Source organism: Cygnus olor, chromosome Z (assembly GCF_009769625.2).
Source record: "Cygnus olor isolate bCygOlo1 chromosome Z, bCygOlo1.pri.v2, whole genome shotgun sequence".
NCBI lineage: Eukaryota > Metazoa > Chordata > Aves > Anseriformes > Anatidae > Cygnus > Cygnus olor.
In genome coordinates, this window is record NC_049198.1 from 25,899,775 (window position 1) to 25,919,828 (window position 20,054).

The 20,054-nt window shown below is 38.9% G+C and overlaps 1 protein-coding gene across 5 annotated transcripts in view; it reads left to right on the forward strand.

Moving 5' to 3' along the window:
• Nucleotides 1-101: 101 nt before the first annotated feature.
• LOC121061947 (ankyrin repeat domain-containing protein 31-like) overlaps nt 102-20,054 on the forward strand; it is a 47,100-nt gene continuing 27,147 nt past the window's right edge. The window contains exons 1-9 of one of the 5 annotated variants that reach the window (XM_040541421.1): nt 102-216; nt 1,491-1,940; nt 4,226-4,296; nt 7,608-7,654; nt 8,285-8,379; nt 9,421-9,461; nt 15,407-16,075; nt 18,933-19,210; nt 19,534-19,661. In XM_040541421.1, the coding sequence (XP_040397355.1) occupies nt 1,706-1,940; nt 4,226-4,296; nt 7,608-7,654; nt 8,285-8,379; nt 9,421-9,461; nt 15,407-16,075; nt 18,933-19,210; nt 19,534-19,661 (1,564 nt within the window). In that variant the 5' untranslated portion in view covers nt 102-216; nt 1,491-1,705. Of the gene's footprint in view, nt 217-1,490; nt 1,941-2,652; nt 2,709-4,225; nt 4,297-7,607; nt 7,655-8,284; nt 8,380-9,420; nt 9,462-15,406; nt 16,076-18,932; nt 19,211-19,533; nt 19,662-20,054 lie in introns of those variants that run through there. The other 4 variants (XM_040541422.1, XM_040541423.1, XM_040541425.1 and 1 more) reach the window with 4 other exon arrangements.

Sequence of the window (20,054 nt, forward strand, 5' to 3'; positions counted from 1 at the left end):
GGGCGGCGGGAAGAGGCTTATTTACATACGGCGATCGAGCGACGGGATCGCCCCGCCCCCGCGCGGCGCGCTGAGGGGCACGGCCCGGCCCCGCTCCGCCTCGCCCCGTCCAGGCCCCCCCCGCACAGCCGTGATCCGGCCGCGGCTCCGGCAGGGTCCCTCGGCCCGGTCACCGTGGGAAGCAGGCCCTTGGTTCTCAGAGTGCGATGTGCGCGGGTTTGCGGCTTCCTGCCGAAGGCGAGACATTTTATTAGGGTTAGCTATGCGTGTGCAGCCTTCCCTCCATAGGGAAACACAGGGGGCTCATCAGCCTCTCTGTGCATGTAGAGTCATGGGGTCATTAAGGGTGGAAGAGACCTCCGAAATCATTTGGTCCAACCATCCCCCTACCACCTATGTCACCCACTAAACCATGTCCCTAAGCACCACATCCAATCTTTCCTTGAACACCCCCAGGGATGGTGACTCCACCACCTCCCTGGGCAATCCGTCCCAATGCCTGACTGCTCTTTCTGAGAAGAAATGTCTCCTCATTTCCAGCCTAAACCTCCCCTGGCGCAACTTGAAGCCATTCCCTCTAATCCTATCACTATTTACCCGCAAGAAGAGGCCAAACCCCAGCTCCCCACACCTTCATGGCAACACATCACCCCCCTCTCACATAGCCATTCTGTGTTGCCAGGTCTGAGCAATTCCAGGCTGACGTGTTTCAAACAAGACACAACCTGCAATGATTTTGCTACGGACAATTTACACATTGGACTTTCCAAATCTGCTTCGTACATGCACCATTTAGAAATATTTCGAGGCATACCATATGTCAGTTACTGTGCTGCAAAGCATTGACGTAATTCTGAAAAAAAAAAAGATATGATGATGAAAGGTTTCCATGAAAACTCCACCCAAAGCAGCTGTTATGAGTGGGGAAATTATTCATGCCAGCTCAGTCTTTTAACACATAATACACTTTGCATTCTCAACATGATATACATAAATCCCGACAACTTGCTGCTGAATATCCCTATTCCCAGCTAGCTTCTTTCCTAATGTGCATTTTCTTGAGCATCTCACCTTTATTCACAGAAAAGTAAAACATTACCACCAAGCTTTCTGGAGTAATTTGGTAATGTGCAACTGCAATTGCTATAATTGCATGTGGATATGATTAAGTCAAAGCAAAACAGCAATTTGTACACACTTGCAGCAATTATGTATAATCGTTATGTAATTTAAGATAGCCTTTATTATCTTTCCCTGTTTTCTACACTTTTTCTGCAGTAGGGTATTTTTTTGGTTTTGTTTTTGTTTATTTGAATATTCTGTGATGGAATATAATTTAGAAATTATTCGGAATGCTTATTTTATCATCAAGTTCAGTGTGAGCACGAGTCACAATCATAATTCGGACTTTATAGGGTTTGTATATATATGGCATAAGGTTTCCTGCCATATATATATATATATTTATTTTTTTTTTATTGTATCTGCAGCTCTCCCTGTGGCTTGCCCACACACCAGCTTGACCCTGGCAGTGACCACGGCAATAGCACTGGCCCAGCTGCTGCAGACATGGAAGGCAAGGCTGAGGCAGAGACAACGCTCCTCTGATTTTCAAGGTGATAACTGGGTTACATACAAGAGTGCAGCTGCAAATACTGCAAAACAACAATATTTCAGTATCTTTACTAATAATTCTGTGTCCTGAATGCCCGGCCCCGCTCCCTACAAGATGGCCGCCACCGCTGAGAAGACGGCCGGGGGAGGGGTTGGGAGCGGGGCGGGGCGCGATCGCGGGGCTACCGGGGAAGAGGGAGAGGCGAGGAGCGGGGTGTCAGCAACATGGGGGAGCAGATTTGGGGCAGCGACAGCGACGAGACCGTGGTGGAGGGCTCGGTGGCGGAGAGCGATGTGGAGGAAGAGGAGTTCCGCAGGAGGAGATGGTAGCATTCAGGCGGGCGTGGAGCGGGAGGAGCCGCGGGCCCGGCGCGGGGGGTCTGAGGGAGGCCCGCGCCCCGCGCCGCCCTGAGGCGAGGAGCGCCCAAACCCCCGCCGAAATCCTGGAGAGCAAAGTATCTCTCACACAACAAACACCTCGACTGTTTTTCACGAATGTGAAAAATATACATACATCTTGCAGGCCGCCGGTTTTGTACCACTGCTTTCCACAGAGTAACGTTTTAGTCAGTGAGCTGAAACATTCTTGGAATCCTGCTCAGAGAAAATAAAAATTAAGTGCCATCGAATAAGATTGTTGGTTATGTTGTTTCTCTGCAGTTTTAATGCCATTTTTATGACATTTTTTTCCGTATTCTTTAAAACATTGCAAAGAGCTGAAACTGCCAAGTAGCTGCACTTTTTATTTGTACTTAAATCTCAATATTGACTGGTAATATGTGAAAGTGATGTACTTTCCTACCTAAGGCTTAAAATGCAGAGTAACAGTACAATGCATATATATCATCATGGTTTGGGAGTGCTTTACAACTGGTATTTTTGTTACACAGTACTCATCTAGGTTTGCAACATCCTCGCAAAGTAAGCTAATAAGGTTTGCCTAAACTGCTCATTGAGTTTATGGGAATGGAAAGAGGGTGGTCCAAATGTTTGACATCTTTTCTTTTTTCTTTTCTTTTTTTTTTTCTTTCATAAAAGGTTATCTGTTTTCAATAAGGACATGGATTTAACAACAGAAATAAAAAATAATGGAGGTAGGACAGTCTTTTCTCAGTCTTAGTTTTTTCAGTGAACTGTTTCTGTGGATGTTGCCGGAGTCCGTAATACTGAAATTTAAATGTTGCATTCTTTTGAAATGCAAGTGATCTCTAACTAAACCCATGTTTTTAACTGGTAGTTTACAATAAATAAATAAATAATCAGATTTTGAAAAATCATTTTGCTCTTAATTTCACCATTCTTTATATGTACTGTAAGTGAGAATGCCTTGCTTAGTAAGTGCATGAAGGATATCCTTTAAATTTAGATACATTTATGTGCATTGTATTTGAACAGAAGGAAATAAATGGAATATATACATCCACATAAACTCATGTGAAACTACAGTAGCATATATTATTGGAAAAAGTTTTAAATTTGTTAAATAGATCCATTCTCTTCAAATACTCAAGTGCATTATTCTAAGTGCATTATTGACTATGTTAAACATAAATGTGTGCACATGCAATTAAAACCTTAAAATCTCCTTCAAGAACTCTGTTGAAAGAGGTTGCATGAACAAGTATCTGGTAGTTATATAACAATTTTACTGTAACGTCCTTGGCTTTTTAACACAATTCATTTCTTTTCCTTAATGTTTTGTTCTGGCAATATAGAGACTGCCTACTCTTTAAGTGACACAAGATGTTCTTCAGGATTCTTTTTGTTCATTTATTTTTTGCCAACTTGAAAACCTGATTGGATTCAAATCTACCATTTTTTAAATCAAACTAGTCTGAGTTAGCGTACATTTTATATACAGTCCATTGAAATCCGTGGAATTTTTTCCTATTGCTGCCATTTCCTGATGCTGAACCTTTTGAAGTTGCTAAGTAGTTTTGTCTGAGGAGAGAAGCATTTGAACTTATCCTTTTGACCTTACCTATGGTTATCCACAGAAATAAGAACTTGGCAACATTCAACTTAGATGGTTTAAAGCGTGTTCTTCTGACTTGTTCTTCAGCTTGTGGTGGGAGTGGCTATTTACCTGAGGGTCGGGGTTTCTTTTTCTGTTTCTATGAATGTGACACCTTAAAGTATTTTTAGCATTTTGCCTGTGGTACTTTATGTTCGGTAACTTGGAGTTATTATTTCATTATTCATATATTTGTGCATACTTGTCTGGTAGCAATTTGGTGATTAGATGCATATCATAAACACTAATCTCAAGAGTATTTTCTTCATGTCAGTGTTGTAGTTTTGTAGCCTAAGGCTCCAGCCCTGGGGGTTTCTCTTTTGTTTCTCTTTTTATTTATTTATTTTTCTCCAGAGTTCTCCCTCCGTATAGTCACCTTGAAAAGTACTGTATATGGAAGTATACATATTTTTACTCAGATGGTTTTATTCATCTCTCCTATGTTGTAGTTCAAAAATCTAGTTAGATAGACCGATAAACCATTCAAGTCTATTGCATATTAGAGATTTTGATACACGTAGAAATTTATGGAACCATAAGACAACAAAACTGCCTTTTACTACTCTATTTTGCCACTGTACTTATTTTTTTTTCTAGGAGTTTCCTCTCCGGAAATCCATTTTATGCATATAGCTCACGATCATATGTATGGACTAAAGTTAAAACAGGTAAATCCAGTATGTACAGAAATGATACATCTCCTTCTATGCATATCTAGCTATTAATAATTAATAAAATCGCTGAGCCTGCGATTCTTTTTGTGCAAAACAGATTGGTGGCTTGCAGCTGAAATTTATTTTATGGGAAAAAAAGTTGTCGTGTAGCACATTTTCTCCAGGAAATCAAAGTCTCTTCCTTGGTACTTCATGAATTTATAGCCTTTCAAAATTGAACCTTTTAGTATGTTCCCTTCAGGTGTGAAAGATAACTATCTGGGTTGACCAGAATACACCCTTGGTTACTCATAACTGAGCTGTGATCCAGCAATGGGACAATTATTTCTTTATAAAAGAACAAGATAATAGTCTGAAAAGCAAAATAAAATCTCTGTTTATGTGCTAATAGGGCAATTATTCTAATCTATGTGTAATTCTGAGTTCCCTAATCTACTAATTAGCCTAGTTTTTAATGTATTTGGCACAGTCCATAGCCAGCCTATTAAATTCTGTTCTGTTGAGCAATCAGCTTTCCACCCTTACATGGCATCCTCGTGTAATTAGAAACACATTCCTATTCTTTAACAGAAATTCTTTTTAAACCTGTGACTGTTATGCTACTTATAGTATTATAGTTCAAAAAAATAGTTTATATTGTATCCTTACCCCAGTACAAGAGGAGTTTAAAAAAAAAATTAAACTGTTCCCTAAATTACAATGGCTATACTGAAAAGACACTCCTTCTACTGAAGTGAATGTTATTAATAGAGGGCTACAATATAGCAAATAAATTTGGTCAGCTGTCAGCAAAGGAAACACTGAACAAAATTGAAAAGATGTTATTTCTAAGGCTTCTCTCCCTAAATTTATTTTACTGCTAGGCTTGTTTTGACTGAGGTTTATTTAAGGACAGAGGGAAGGAGAAGTGTGCCCACTTGCTTATTAGTTTGCTCCTCTGGGAGCTGATCTGACCATATGCTGCCTGAATTAAGTCTTTGGCTTTGTGGCTGTCATCAGAGTAGCCAGTCGGCAATCCCAATAAGGGATTCTTCCAAGTCTAAGATGGACAAACCTCCTTTCCCCAAAAAGAAGAGTCAGAAAAGCAAAGAACCATCAAATACTTTAGCAAATAGTTGGGTTAATTCTTTTTTTTTTTTTTTTTTTTTTTTAGTGAGATTTATATAGTATGCCACTGGCAGCTTGATCATCCACAGCATGGTGTCAATTTCAAATTTAAATGGTTACTGAAGGCTGTGAAGAACTCTGTTGGGCTCTCATCCTTGCTTCTTATGTACGTAGACTGCACCAGTGTGGCTTTTCAGCCACTCCAAGAGCCAACATGGAATGTGATTACACTGAAGCCTTTCCTTTAGCTGCATCCTTTGAAATGGTTTATGTGAATACCGCATCTTGATGTGATGTGCAGCCAGAGGGTTGTGTGAGGCCATGAGTTTCTTCAGGAAAAGCAGTGCCTGTTCCTGTTGTTCTGAAGAGCCTTGGCTTGTTGTGCAGTTGATGTGGGTTCACAACAGCTTGGGATGTGGAGTCCTGTCTTTGATTCTGCCGTGTAAGAGATTGTCATTAAGACTTTTCTTCAACCAGAGATTTTGTACTCTTCAGGTCCTTTCCACCAGACAAGTCGTTTCCATTATTTATTAAAACCCTGTTCCATAGGTTGTTCAGGCAGGCCCCATGATTCACGTTTGTTGGGCATTTTTTTTTTTCTTTCCCAGTTCAGTGAAGTGCACCTAAAATTATTAGGTGGCATTTAAAACTTTTAAACTTCAGTCTTTGTTTTTTTTTTTTTTTTTTTTTTGGGAACACCTCCAGAATCCCTTGAAATGACTGTATAAATAAAAGCTCAGATGGGAGGAATCAGTTGAGTTTTGCAGGAATTTCCTTACCACAAGCAATACAGCAGGACAGAAGGCTGTTCCCAGTACATGCAGTCTGTGGCCACAAATACTGTGTGTGTAACTTTTATGATTTGAGAAAACCTCTCAACAAGACTTTTGCTATGAGTGATACACTGATTTTGCCTAGAATGTAATTTTTTAGCAGGTTATGTAACTCCTCCTTCATCTGAGATACAAAGGTAGTCCACTGAGCTTTAAGTGACTTTCTGAGCAATGTTACCCAAGCAAAGAGATTTACTGGTTCTACTGCTATCCTCCAGACCTCACTTGGTCTCTGGATAATGTTCTGTGTAAATACCCAGGCTGATTTGTACTAAGGATATATTTAGCAAAGTCAATAACTTTCTGCCAGCTATCCCATTGCCATATTTTGGAACTAGATTAGTCAATAATTATTGCATAAGCTGTTTCTAAAAGATCTGTTCTGTTCTTTGGAACCTTTCAGTAGTCATTCCTACTGGGTGATCACAACCTGTTACTTTTCAGGTCTCTGCTAAAATGGTTGTGATTATTGTGTAACTAGTACCTAGTGCAAGCTGAGTAAGTCATCATTTTGTGTCCACACAAAGATGTTCTTTCCCAGAGTTTTCATAGTCCTGTGAATGTTCTCAACTATATGCCAATAATTTGCTTGAAATTGTAGCCAGTAATACTCAATCTTCACCTCATCTAGAAATCTTCTCCAATTCACTTGCTTGTCTTCATCTTCCCTAAATTGCGTTGGACTTTGCGTAAAGCCTTCATTTTCAAACCTTGAGATTTCTCTCTTCTCAAAGTACGGTCAGAGGCACAAAAAGCATCCAAGCTCATTTTAGTAAAGAACTTGACTTTGGCCCCTGCTCTGACTTTAGCTCTTTTCTTATCTGTATGCTCTTTCCTGTGTTTTTGTGCAGTGGTCCTGACTTCTTGTACCACTTAGAGCTTCCTGATGTGCAGGTCTTGTCATCCGAGAAGTTCCTTCATTCTTCCTTTTCCAGGGATATTCAGAGCTGAGTAATAAACTTCACGATATCTGAAACAGCTTGTTTAATTAGAAGAAGGAATTGTTCGAAAAAACAAAGGTTAAAATTGGGAGTTCAAATATAAATATCTTGTAGTTTAGTCTTCTAATGTATGAAACAGCCAAAGTTCAAAGTAATCATATTGTAATTGCATAGGTGTGTTTTCCTCCTGTGTGAGTTTTCATTCATAATCTTGATTTGTGTTTTAACATTTCTTTAAATAACGCAAAAAAAAAAGATTAAAGAGAAATGGCTTTTTTATCGTATTAGTAAGGTATGTAAAGACCTGATCCAAAAAATCAATTACAGAAGGAAGAAGATAAGCATATAGCAATGCTGAGAAAGTTAACAATGAAGTACTTTGTTTACTAAGTTGCTAAAACACTTTTCTGTTGTTGTTGTCCAGATACGTCAAGAGAGATATGCACCTGACCAGTCTCAGTCTCTACTGCAGTGAGTATAGTACATCATACAGGAATTCCAGTCAGGCATACTGTAACTAAACCATTCCCGTATACCTCAATTTGTATGTTATTTTATTCCCAGTGTCTTACTGTGAAGCAGTTTTCTTGTTTGCTTAATGAAGGATATATTAATGTCAGAGGTAATCCTGTGTCCCATATCGGTCAAACTGTACCCATGTTTGTCTGTATTAATGGCATTGCCTTTAGTGGTATTAAGATGTAAGCAGTTAGACAATTGGAAAAAAAACGTAATTAAAAAAATTATTGGACCTTTTGGTCTTAGAAATTATGGAAGGATTTCAGTAGAGGGTGGATTTGTAACAGAAGGGTGGATTTATAACAGAAGTACAGAAATAAGTAATACAAAATTGGGAGGGGCTTTTTAAATTTGGAGAATGAGTGTACAAGCAGAGGTAGCTCAATTCAGGAGATCTGGAAGTCTTAATTACTGCATGCCCTTGTAAGCTGGAGAAGTATGCCTCTGAAATAACTTCAATTGTTCCTAAAAGTAATTGTAAATACAAAACTGCATAAATTAATTTACTGTGGAAATTTTCTTAAGCTGAGACGATTACAATTCTTTCTGAATAGGACCTGTTATTTTATTATTTAATTCTAGGGGCTGGATAAACTATCCATTGCTTACTGAAAATATTTCTAAACCTGCTTTCTCACTAAATTCTGCAGTAGAGGGACAGCAAAATAATTCTTTAGGTATGTTGTACACTGTATGAAACTGCAAGTTGTGCTAGGTATAGCAAAATCATTTGAGAAGCTGAAGATGAGTATCCATATAGATTGATTTAGTCTGAATATATGTGACCTTTTCAACTGTTGCTTAGTTTTCATAGTTGCCTGTTAGTACTCTGTTAGGACTGTTTGAAAAAATTAAAAAAAATCCTAAGCCAGTGGTATATTTCCAGCTTAAAATTACTTTATTGTTATGGAATTTTTTGGCAAAAGTTACAGGTCACATGGTTGTCAAATGCCATATAGATGTGTAAGGTAAGCATGGATGTGAGTAACAGACATTGAGGGTTCCTGCATGTTTCTTATTAGTGTTCCCAAGAATAAAAGACATCTCTAAGAAAGGAGACTTAAAAACGCTACCAGTCCTTCCCCAGATCTGTCTGATCTGTCTCTCATCTTTCTGCTGCTACTTCATCTGTACTTCTTTTTTTTCTGTGTGCTCCCAGTTACACAGTACTGCCCCATCTGTTTTGTTGCTCCTCCTCAGCAAATTTTTGCTAACCAAAGCCCATTCACTTTATTTGTGATTAATTTTCACTAAACCGAGTGTAAGGTCATCTTCCCAGGGAGTTGCATGAGTATCAAAACAGAGTGATGTGAGGAGGGGATGTGGGACCAGCCCCTTTCAGAGGTGGTGTTTTTTTGTACTGTATTACTTGTATTGTCTAATTGCATTGTAATTATGGAGGGTGGGGAGGATGTCTCATCCTCTGTAATGGGTGGCAATTTCATCTGCTGGTAGTCTTTGGAAGCACAGGCTTCTAAACCACAGTTAAGAAAAGTGACAAAGTACCGCTGGAACATAATTGGAATATAACAAGGGGTCTAGCAGAGTCTAACTAGAAAACTTATTGTCAGTTAGGAAATATGAACATAGTCATTTTTAAGAATGTTTGAGACTTAATCAGAGGGTGCAGTCTCATTTCATTAGAAATCATGAAAACTTCCAGGGGTGAAATTCAGTGGTAGTACAACTGAAATATTTGTTTACTCTCCTAAATTTAGATACCAACGTGATTGGATTTCAGAGAGATTCAGAAGGAAAGGTTAGTGTATTTCTACAAGTTAATATATAGAAAATTTCATTTAATTGAATTACCACTGGAAAATATTTTACTGAGAAATACCAGGTTCTCTCATTTTTAAAAGCAGGTACATAGCTATTGAAACCAACACTGAGCACATTAGGTGTAAACATCTTGAGAGCTAACCTAGGCTTTATTCAGTTACCTGCTTTTTGAGTAGGAACTACAGGTAATAAGTTTACAGGGCATAAGCAGTAACAGTGAAGCATGACAAAATTGTCCTGACACAGAATCTATAAGGCAGTGGCTTAAACTGAAGTGGTGAAGACTTCTAGTGACTTAAAACCTGTTCCCCACCAATGAAAGTTATGGAAAAGGCATTAGGAAGGTGTCTGTGGAGGAACAAAGTATCCGTAACTGTCCTGTTTGTGAGCTGTGATTCATTCACTTTTGGACAGAAATAGGTAGTACCAGTCTCTTTGTCTCCTTGCTAATCCCAAAGCTGCTCATGAATTACAGATTTCACTGCTGATCGTGTAGAAGTGAAGGAACAGCTTTGGAGCTACCTTTTCCACCACCTTTTCCTACCATTTTTCCACCATTTCCACCATCTTTCTCAGAGATTTTGAATCAGGGATAATTCCATTCCTGTGTAAGCCCATCTAATTGGGTGTTGCAAGGTGCTGCATGTTTTCCTTGTAACATGTTTTTGCTGCTTCTGTGCCAGCACTAGTACTTGTTTGACCCCTATCATGAAGCAGGGTTTGGGTAACAACTCTCAGATGTTGTTCATCAATTTTTTAAAGTTGTCTTAGTTGTTTTAGCCAGGTTACCTTTTCAAGCCAAGCTCCACAGAAGATTAGAAAAGTGCCAGTACAGTGCTAGAGAGAATGTGGAAATGCGTAGCTGCCAGCAAACAAAAGGCTGGGATTGTAGCAAGACTAATTTAAATAAACTTAATGCAACCTAAATATTATGAATGTAACTCACATGTAGTGCTGATTATTTTAAAAACTACCTGCTTGTAGGCACTGTTTTTGCCCATAAAACAAAGAAAACCTTGGAGGGAAGAGGGAATTCCCTCCATCTTTCAGAAGCTGTAACAAAAATTTCAACTACATATCAGTGAAACAACCAACCCACAAATATCTAGAACAGGAGTTGAGTCTGCTACCGTTGACATAAACATCCAGTGCTCGAATATGCCTTTGTTACTCCTCTCCTCTTTTTCCTTCTAGCACAGTCCAGCCATGTTTTTTGTGGTGATTAAGTCCAAGCTGTAATGAAGGACTTGAGCATATTTATCTCCATCCAGCAGAGGGAGTGCTGGCAGCATTTCATAAAGGGTTTCTTGCCCTTTATATCATATGTCTTTATGCTGTCTACAGCCATGATTTTACTTGTATCTGGTCTGCTACCTCCGCATGGTTATCTCCTTCTATTGCCCTTCTGAGGCACAGTGTCATCTTTGTGCTTTTTGATTTTTAGTCTCAGTTCACTGCTGACCGGTTCATGGCTCTCAGGCCTATGGATGCTGGACAAGGAAACTCATTGAAATTAACTTCTGCAGGAGAAAAATAACTGCTATTACCAACTCCTATTGCAATGTCATGGACCATCATGAGAATTTCTGCATCTCTGTTAACATCAGCTGCATGGGTTATAGAGAAACAAGAGGATCTTGGTGCGTACATGGAATGCTTGCTGCCATCTGCAGCTTCTTAGGAAAACTCCCATTAACTCACAGCAAGATACTGGTTTCAGAATTTCTTCCTGAAAAATATATGACTATCAATATGCAACTATAATAGTGGGTTTGGTAAACGAAACGTTCCTATTATGCGGAATGGAACAAAAATAGAACCTAAATGCCTTGAAACAAATGCCTGTAGAGAATAGCTAGATCAAGTGTATTGAGAAGACCTCCATAGAGGGTATTTCAGGTGTCTGGAGTAGGAAGGTTGGAATTTATCTCTATGGTGAATTATACTTTTTCCATATTGGCTTATGTTGGCACTGCCAAGATCTGAGAGCTGCAGGAAAACGTATTGTGAGAGGAACCTACGACCATCACAGCTTCTGTGTACTGATTTGAAGAAAGGGCAGGACAGACACCTTGACAACCAGCAGTGAGTCATTGGGCACGTTGGGTTTTTTTACGTAGTCCTGGAAATACAAGAGAAAGTCAATAATAAACACAATCTCTAGAAATCATGACAGCATAAATTGAGTCTTGCTGTGTTTTCTTGATTTTGATAAAATAGCTGCTTTGATTTGTGTTCTGGTTTGTCTGTCAGTAGTGGGGCCAGTACTGTTCAAAGTCTTCATAGATGACCTGGACAATGGAACAGCATGAACCCTCAGAAAGTTGACAGATTGTGCTAGGAGGAGTGACTGACACGTTGGATAGCTGTGTTGCCAATAGGAGGGACATGGACAGGCTGGTCAGAGAGGAGTCCCATGAATTTCAGCAAGGGAAATTGCGAAGTCCTTTATCTGCAGAGCTATAACCGTATGCACCAGGACATATTGGGGACCAACTGGCTGAAAAGCAGCTCTGCAGTGAAGGACCTCATGCTCCTGTGGACAATAAGCTGACCACATTCTAGCGATGCACACTTGTGGCAAAGAAGGTGAACAATATCCTGGGCTGCGCTAGGGAGAGAGTTGCCAGCAGGTCTGCCAGGGGGTCCTTCCCCTCTGTTCAGCACTGATGAAGCCACAGCCAGAGTCCTGTGTCCCATGCTGGATCCTCACTACAAGACAGACAGGGGCATACTGGAGGGAGGCCAGCACAGGGCCACAAAGGTGGTTAAGGGACACGATTTCACATGAGGACAGGCTGAGAGATCAGGGACTCCTCAGCCTGGAGAAGAGAAAGATTGGGGGAATCTTATCAACGTGTATAAACAAGTGATAGGAATGAAGATGACTGAGCCAGACTTGTCAGTAGTCTGTATTTCTCAGTCTCTGTAGTTCCCCCACTGTTAGCTCAAGAGGTGATGGGCACAAATGAAAACCAAAGATATTCCATCTGAACACAAGAAGACACTTTTTTACTTTAAAGATGGTCACAAAGTGGAACAGGTTGCTGAGAGAGGTTGTGGAGTCTGTATATGTGGAGGTACTCAAAACCTGACTGGATGTGGTGCTGGGCAAACTGCCGCAGCTAACACTGCTTGAGCAGTGAAGTTGGATTAGATGATCGCAAGGGCTTCCCTTCCAACCTCAACCATTCTCTGATTGTGTACCTCTCATGTCCCGGTATATTGCTATTGTGTTCAGCTCAGCACTCTCCCAAAAGCTGCAAGTGTTGATCCTTCTGAAGTCTTAACTCTTTTATAGTGATTCTCTCGTATGTGTGTTTTGAAGGACTGAACTTCTCTGCTATTGTTTGACATGGGGCTAGCAGAAATAGGAATCCATATGTCTGCTGCACACTCATTACTTACACTTCTGCGCTATTCAGTCCATTTCTATCTTTTGTAACATTTCCAAGACACGATCTGTAGCGCCAAATAGCCACTAATTTATCAATAACTTTTTAATTGTTCTCAAACGTGTAGAAAAATCCTTATATCTCAACATTCACAAAAACGATTTGAATGCACTGCCATCTGCTGGAAGTAACGTGTCTCATACAAGCTTGTTCATACAGTTCACGGAGAGTTAGGCATATAAGGCTTGCCTAAGTCTGGCTTTGAGGCTTTTAACCCACAGTTTCTATATCTGCAGTCAAGGTTTCTTAGATGAGACCTTGATTTCAGTGTCCTTCTGCTTCCTCCTGTGCAAGGTTCTGAATCAGCTGAGGCTGGATTTGAATGTGGCCATGCTCAGCTGTTAGCCAGTGTGTGCTTCCTGGGTAAGATGGGGTGATGAGATTGTGGGTTAATGCTGTAAGGTCAAGAGGATTTGTGCCTGGATTAAGGCACACCATAATTTGGATTTGTACCAGAAGTAAATGAGACATGAGGGTAGTGGGATTTGAACCAAGGCTTTCAAAGTACCATGGATGTGTTCAGTGGAAGACATTCACAAATACCGTGAGATGGCTGGTATTCAACCCTCTCCCTCACCCCAAAATTAGCAAGTTAATGCCAATGAGATACCTTTACTTGTTGGTATTCTTTTATAGGAACCTCTTCATGAAATGAATTGTTTGAAGCATAGCTCTTCTGGTAGAAGATGGACCTGAACCTACATTAACCACAATGTTGATGTTTTACTGCTGACCTACTGACCGAGGATGAGTTTTGCTCTTCTCTTGAGTGAAACTTTTGTGTATTCAGACCAGAGTTACCTGACTGGGGTGCACAAAAGAGAGAACTCCCTGTTTAAGAATCCTGCTGATGCTTCCGTTCAGTTGCCAGCTGTCTCAGCCCTGCTCCTTCAGCAGCTCTCCCGTTCATTTCCAACAGACAATTGGAGGTGTAGAGACCTTAGGCATTGGGGCTTTAAGTGTCTTTATGGGTAATTGGCAGCTAAGGATTATGTTCGGAGAGGGAAAGTTTGAACTTACATTCTGCAGATTTTGGTTACTTGTAGTCGCACAGGATTTTACTAACAGAAACGAGTGCTGGAGAAATATAGGCTTTATAGGTAGAAGGAGGTTTTTTGAATACCAGTCACGTTTAAGTGTTGGATTTCAGTTGGCATTTGGGTGTTCAAGGTCTTGATAAATTAGCCACTTATGCCTGACTGCTCCTTCTTCATTAACATAAATGTCAGTTTCACCTACCCTTCTACCTTTTTGATAGAAAATTAATAATATACATATCTGCCATTTATACCATAGTTCTGTAAGTACAGAAGGTTACATCAGTGTTTTCTTTTTCCCAGTTGTTTAAAGTTTGAAAAATTGGAGAAGTGGTCTAAAAATAAACTGTAATTCAGTGCACGAAAGTAAAACATAGGCAGTACTAAAAAAGGAACAATTAGCTGCACAATATAGGAAACAGCAGACAGGAAAAATTTTGCAACAAAGGATCATACATTTATAATGGCTTACAAACTGAACATGTGTCAACAGTAAATTTTCTGCCCTTTCTGTTTTATTATGTGTGGAAGAACCTTTAACATAGCTGGTAACGTAATTTATCAAAAAAATTACAAAAATATGTAACCAGCAATGTTACAGGATTGCACTGCACAGTATTGCCACTTGCTGGCAGCAAGAGTCTAAAAATATATTGAAAGAAATTATCTTAAGATCCAGTATTATTAAGCAACACCACTATTACATGCACACATCATATGGAAATATATGTTTTAGGCTTGCAGAAGCTTTTGAAACATGGAAAGGAAAGAAACGAAAAACCTATTAATTGATATAAAAATGGGTTCATGGGTTGAAAGCAACTGCAAGTAGAGAAACAACAGCAATATTTCTTTTACAAAAACAGTTGTAGTTTGTGGATCTGTACCGGTGTGGAAACTCAAATGTGCAGCCTCCAGAGATACTCCTAAGATTTTGACCTAAAGCTTGTGAGGCACAAATGCTCCATACCTTGGGATCCGCAGAAACATCTAATCGAAACTTAGAGTACATAGTGTTTTACTGAGTATGCTTTTTATGCTGTATGTCCACTTTGATTATTTCTGTGTGACAAATTTTTAATGCCTTTCTTTTAAGACCTTTTAACATCTTCAGGTCATTGGCAATGGCATAAAATCCTTGACTTCATAACAGATTTAGTCTCTCTCATTCTGAATTTTACTGCTAGGGAATGTAACAAACAGCTGCTCTACTTTTGAAAATGAGGTTTCACTCTAACCCTTACTAAGAACGTGAATGAACTCTTAGGGTAGGCTTACAGGTCTTAAAGTTTATGCAAAAATTGTAAACAAAACATGGATACTGATGACTTCTAAAGTAAATGTTGATTACATGCTTTCTAGAAAGAGTTGTTCCATTCCCTTTTGAAGTTTTTTTTTCTTTTTTTTCCTTTTTTTTTTTTAATGCATAGATTTCACAGAAAATAAGTTATGAAGGTCTCTCTCCAGTAACAAGCCTGCATCCAGATGCCTTTCTGGAGGAGATAATAGCAGTTCCAAAGGAACAGACACCGCAAGATTTATTTCCACATGTTTTAGAAGATTGCCAGAGAACCTGCATGACTGTGATTGACACAGATAACAGTGTAAAAGAACAATCCTGTAATAATGATACAGATCTTTCATTGGCAACCCTAGGAAATATTTTCATGGAACCACTAGTGTTCACTGAACAGAGCATAGAGACTGCCGAACTTGAAGTCAGTGATTTGTTGAGACCTCTCAGTGATTCTGAGAGTCCTAAAACGATAAACCAATTGCATGACATATTAGACTATCAGGGTCATGTCTTTTCCAGTGATATATCAGCAGATGAGAACAGTGATGCCCTTCCAGTAGAGCTTGTGACAGCTCTGAATTCCTTGTCAGGATCTGTAATACAGTCTGACAGTCCTGTAGTGCCAAGCAAGAGACAGCGTACCACTGAGGAAGAGCAGTTAAATTCAGAATCCAGTACTCCCCAGCAAGATGATGACTGTACACAAATAACAAACCTGTTTGAGCCTCAGCTTCCTACAATTCACGAAGGAGAAATAAAAGCCTTAACAGGATCTAACTTGCAGAGGACAACAAATGAGCAAGTACATACATAATTTAATCAGTATTTGAAAAGTTATGTTTATCAGAAAATATTTTCTATAATAGTCAAATTACATGGAGATGCAATCTTAACAGGGAATAAACTGGCATCAGTAATTTAAATGCTTAATATATTATTTTTGTTTTACAGTATTATTTTAGTGTGTTTCTCTTTTGATATATCCATGTTATGAAACTGGCTGAACTTGCTGGGATGGGAGAACCTAGTAAAGTCAGTGGCTGATGTGGAAATCTAGAGTCAGCATGGAAGTTTCAAAAACTCTTGATACCTCTGCATATCTTCTTTGTCTGACATAGTTTCCAAGGAAAGTTCCAAACCACTCTTCAGTTATTCCACTGTAACACACTGGCATATACTAACCAATTTTAACTCTAGATTTCTACCTTACCCTGTGTTGTTGTTCTTTTCCCATACTATAGTATGATGTTTTCTGCTTTCATGTCCCCCACCACTGCAGTGTACAAATACTTTGCAAGTATTACAAAAAGAAATTATAGCTGTGTCTTTCCCACAGACTAGCAAGGGAAATCCCTGCGTTCAGGTATTTTTACACATATACTCAGAATTGCATTTAGGTTATTTATTTCTGCCTGTGAAAGACTGACTGAAAAAGGCAGTTTTTGTGGCATGGTTTTGGGTTCTTGCCCTCCCCTAAAGAAGCCAGTATGTGTGGATACAACATGTGATCCTCATTTTCATTTTTTTCCTGTAACCCTGTGCTGTTCTGTCCACAATGCATGCCTTGTCCTGTAAAGGTGGTCCGGAATAGGTCATTTGAATTCAACAACACAAAGGCAGAAATGTAGAGGGGGGCATGAAGAGAAAGTGATATTATAATGTCTTCCTATTTAGGTTATAGTAAAGGAAAGAGGACACATAGGGGAAAAAGGTTCATGCTGTGGAGTATAGTAGACATCCCTTGTAAATCTGGAATCAGGATCTCTGTGTTGTCTTTGAATAATCTGGAGCTGAAAATCAAAAATAAAGCATGTATAACTAGATACTTTAGGTGTTTGTATAGCCACTCTGCTGCCACAGAATGGCATAAAGCATCCCAAACCTGTCTGTTGTTTCAATCTTTTGTTGGTAATATTAACTGAATATAACAATGTGTAATAAAATGCTAATTTAAAGGTGTTGAAAGGTCTCTAAGCTAATTGTCTCAGAACCACAGCAACTTACATAGTGGTGATTTCTGAAATTTGTAGCACAGCTCTGTGAAGCTAAATATATAGTTTTACTCAATATTACAGCTAAGGCTGTGGAGCAGGGTCCTTTGTGGATGTGGATCTATAATCTCTTTGCAAATAATAATCAATTTTATTATTATTATTTTTTATGTCTCCATCTGCTGTTTTTGAAGGTAGAAAGTAGGCAGGCAATTTAATGAGAAAGAAATCTAGGATATTTGTTTTAGTAACTGTTGCCTTCTGGCAGTATATTGTTCTCCTTGGTCTTTTCTCATCCCTGTTTATTCAGAGGATTCTTCTTGTGGTGAAACAAGGACCCGAAAGAGGCGAGCCTGTTCAGTCCTGTAGATGTAATTGGCATGGTAGAAAGCTCATTTGTTGTAATATATGGTCCCTTATAAAGCAAGTGGCTTTTATTTTCTTTGAAATGTTTTCTTCTCTTTCTCAAACCCTTTTCTCATAGCAGATGTAATGCAATAGAAAATACTTCATTGATTCAATTTTGTAAACTGAAATAGTTGTTTTCACCCAAATGCTGTGTTACAATGCATCATGTCTTGATCTGAGGGGCCTGGATCTAGGTATGGAATTCAGCTCCTTTCTGCTGAATATGTAAATTCTAAAAAGATCAGTGAGTCTTCCATTTGTGTCTCAGGAAAGGACTAACAAGTTCTCCCACATTGCTGTGAAAGAATTCATATGCATGTGTGCTGAGGGTGTGCCCTAGAAGCTTTCAGCATTAGTCAAGTGTGTAATAAGCTAAAGAGTACTCAAGCTGTTTCAGCAACTTGAGTGATGCCTCAACGGCACGTCATAGTCACTTGACTAAAATTGTGAATAAACATGAGTAACTCAAATGAATTTCCATGTGATGACATATAATTTGGATGGAATTTTTCTCACTGACTGTTAGAGAAAAGCCTCTGGTGTAGAGCAGTAATTTAAGTTCCCCTTTGCACATCTTAGGATGAGATGAATCACTCTCTGAAAGCCGCTGTTCCTCTTCATCTGTGGTAGGGAGAACTGGGATGTTTAGTGTCATTTAGATGCCTGGTTTTTAGAAGGCTGAAGGTAAGTGAAGTGATTCTCTTCTGTGGTGGCTGTAGCTTAGGGATGGTATGTCTTCAGAAACAACTTCTCAGCTGGTAGTTACTGAGCCTCAGGTGAAACATGGTTCCAGATCTTGTGCACTATTCCAGACTTGTGCAAGAGTGGAATAAGAAGGGTTAGCTTAAGACATCATAAATGTCACATTATTTTTTCAGGACAGGAGCTTGTGTCCATAGGAAACTGAAATGAATCTGCTAAGTCGTTTCACATGTCCAGCTAAACAACTTACGGATAATAATAATTTTTGTTCCCTGTCAGCCAGGCTAGATTTATTACCTAAGTTGTGATTCTAAGTATTGTACTTCCCATGGCTAGCTCTCCCACCACATGGTGTGGCATACTACTTTAGGAGTCCCTCTCCCATGAAAACGTAATGTCTCCGGTATCTAGAATTCCAGTTTCTCACTTAAGAAACTCTGTTATCTGTGAGCACATATATCATTTATAACACGGTGTTTTTTGAGTTCTTGTATTATACAGCCCTCGTTTTAATTGCATGCTTACCAGTTGCTTGTAATACTTCTTTTTTTGTCACAGCTTGCGGGTGATCAGCAGAAAGGGAAAGAAGCAATTTCAGATTATTGGAGTGCCATCTCTAATGAAAAACAAAATGAGGAGGGAAGTTTGCATTCAGTGGAGGCTGTTGTATGTGCAGAAACCAATAAAACAGCATCAGGGAGAACAATGCAGCTAGAAGAGACCTCCTCAATAAAGTGCAGAGATAGTATTTCCTGTCATCACCAAGCACTGGAAGAGACACAGCAGAGTATGTCTCACAATCACAGTGCAACAAGAAACAAAACCAAGGATTTTAGGTATGACAAAGTCATGTGCAGTATTGTCAAATTCTTCTTTTTATTAATGTAACAAATGTAATTCATACAGACTGCTCATTCCTCACATTAGTGATTTTAGGTGATCCAAAAGTAAAGGTTTTCCTTCTATTTAAATATCTGGAAGTCAGTTTCTTTACTGATTTACCATTTATTCAGTACTACCTAAGTTAGCATATATCCTAGCATGCTATTAGAAACTTCATTTTAAAATCAAATATGTTAACCTTCTTAGGTCTATCGCAAATACCAATTAATACAGAGAAGAAAATACTTTTTTTGATTCTAAACAAATCTCTTGTCAGTAAAATTCTGAAACCTGCTTCTAAAGACAAGGAAGATCTAGAAACCAACATGTACCAAGAAGTAACTCCAAATGAGGATAGAAACGCTGAGCAGATAAGGAGAAGCAAAAGAATCAAAGATAAAATGAGTAAGATATTCTCTCATACTTATCAGGTTATTTTTTTATTTGAAAAACTATTCTGAATCAAATATAATTCATAGCCTTTCCAATATATTGTGGCATGAATTTTTTTAAAAAGGTGACAAACATTTATTTTAATAATTAAAATTATTAATAATTCCCCTTCCTTGTTTAAATCTGTGTATTAGCAACCTAACAGTTGACTTGTATACACAAACTCATTAGGAATCATCAGAATTTTTCCAGGATGCATTTTTAATCATGGAATGAAACTTACTGTATATTCTAAAAAGCAGAAGAAAAATGTTTTATTACAGAGTGAGAATGTTGATCATAATTCTATTATCTAGTATTCAGTGTGCAACATTATTCTGAGGGCAATGGCATCCCCAAGAACTG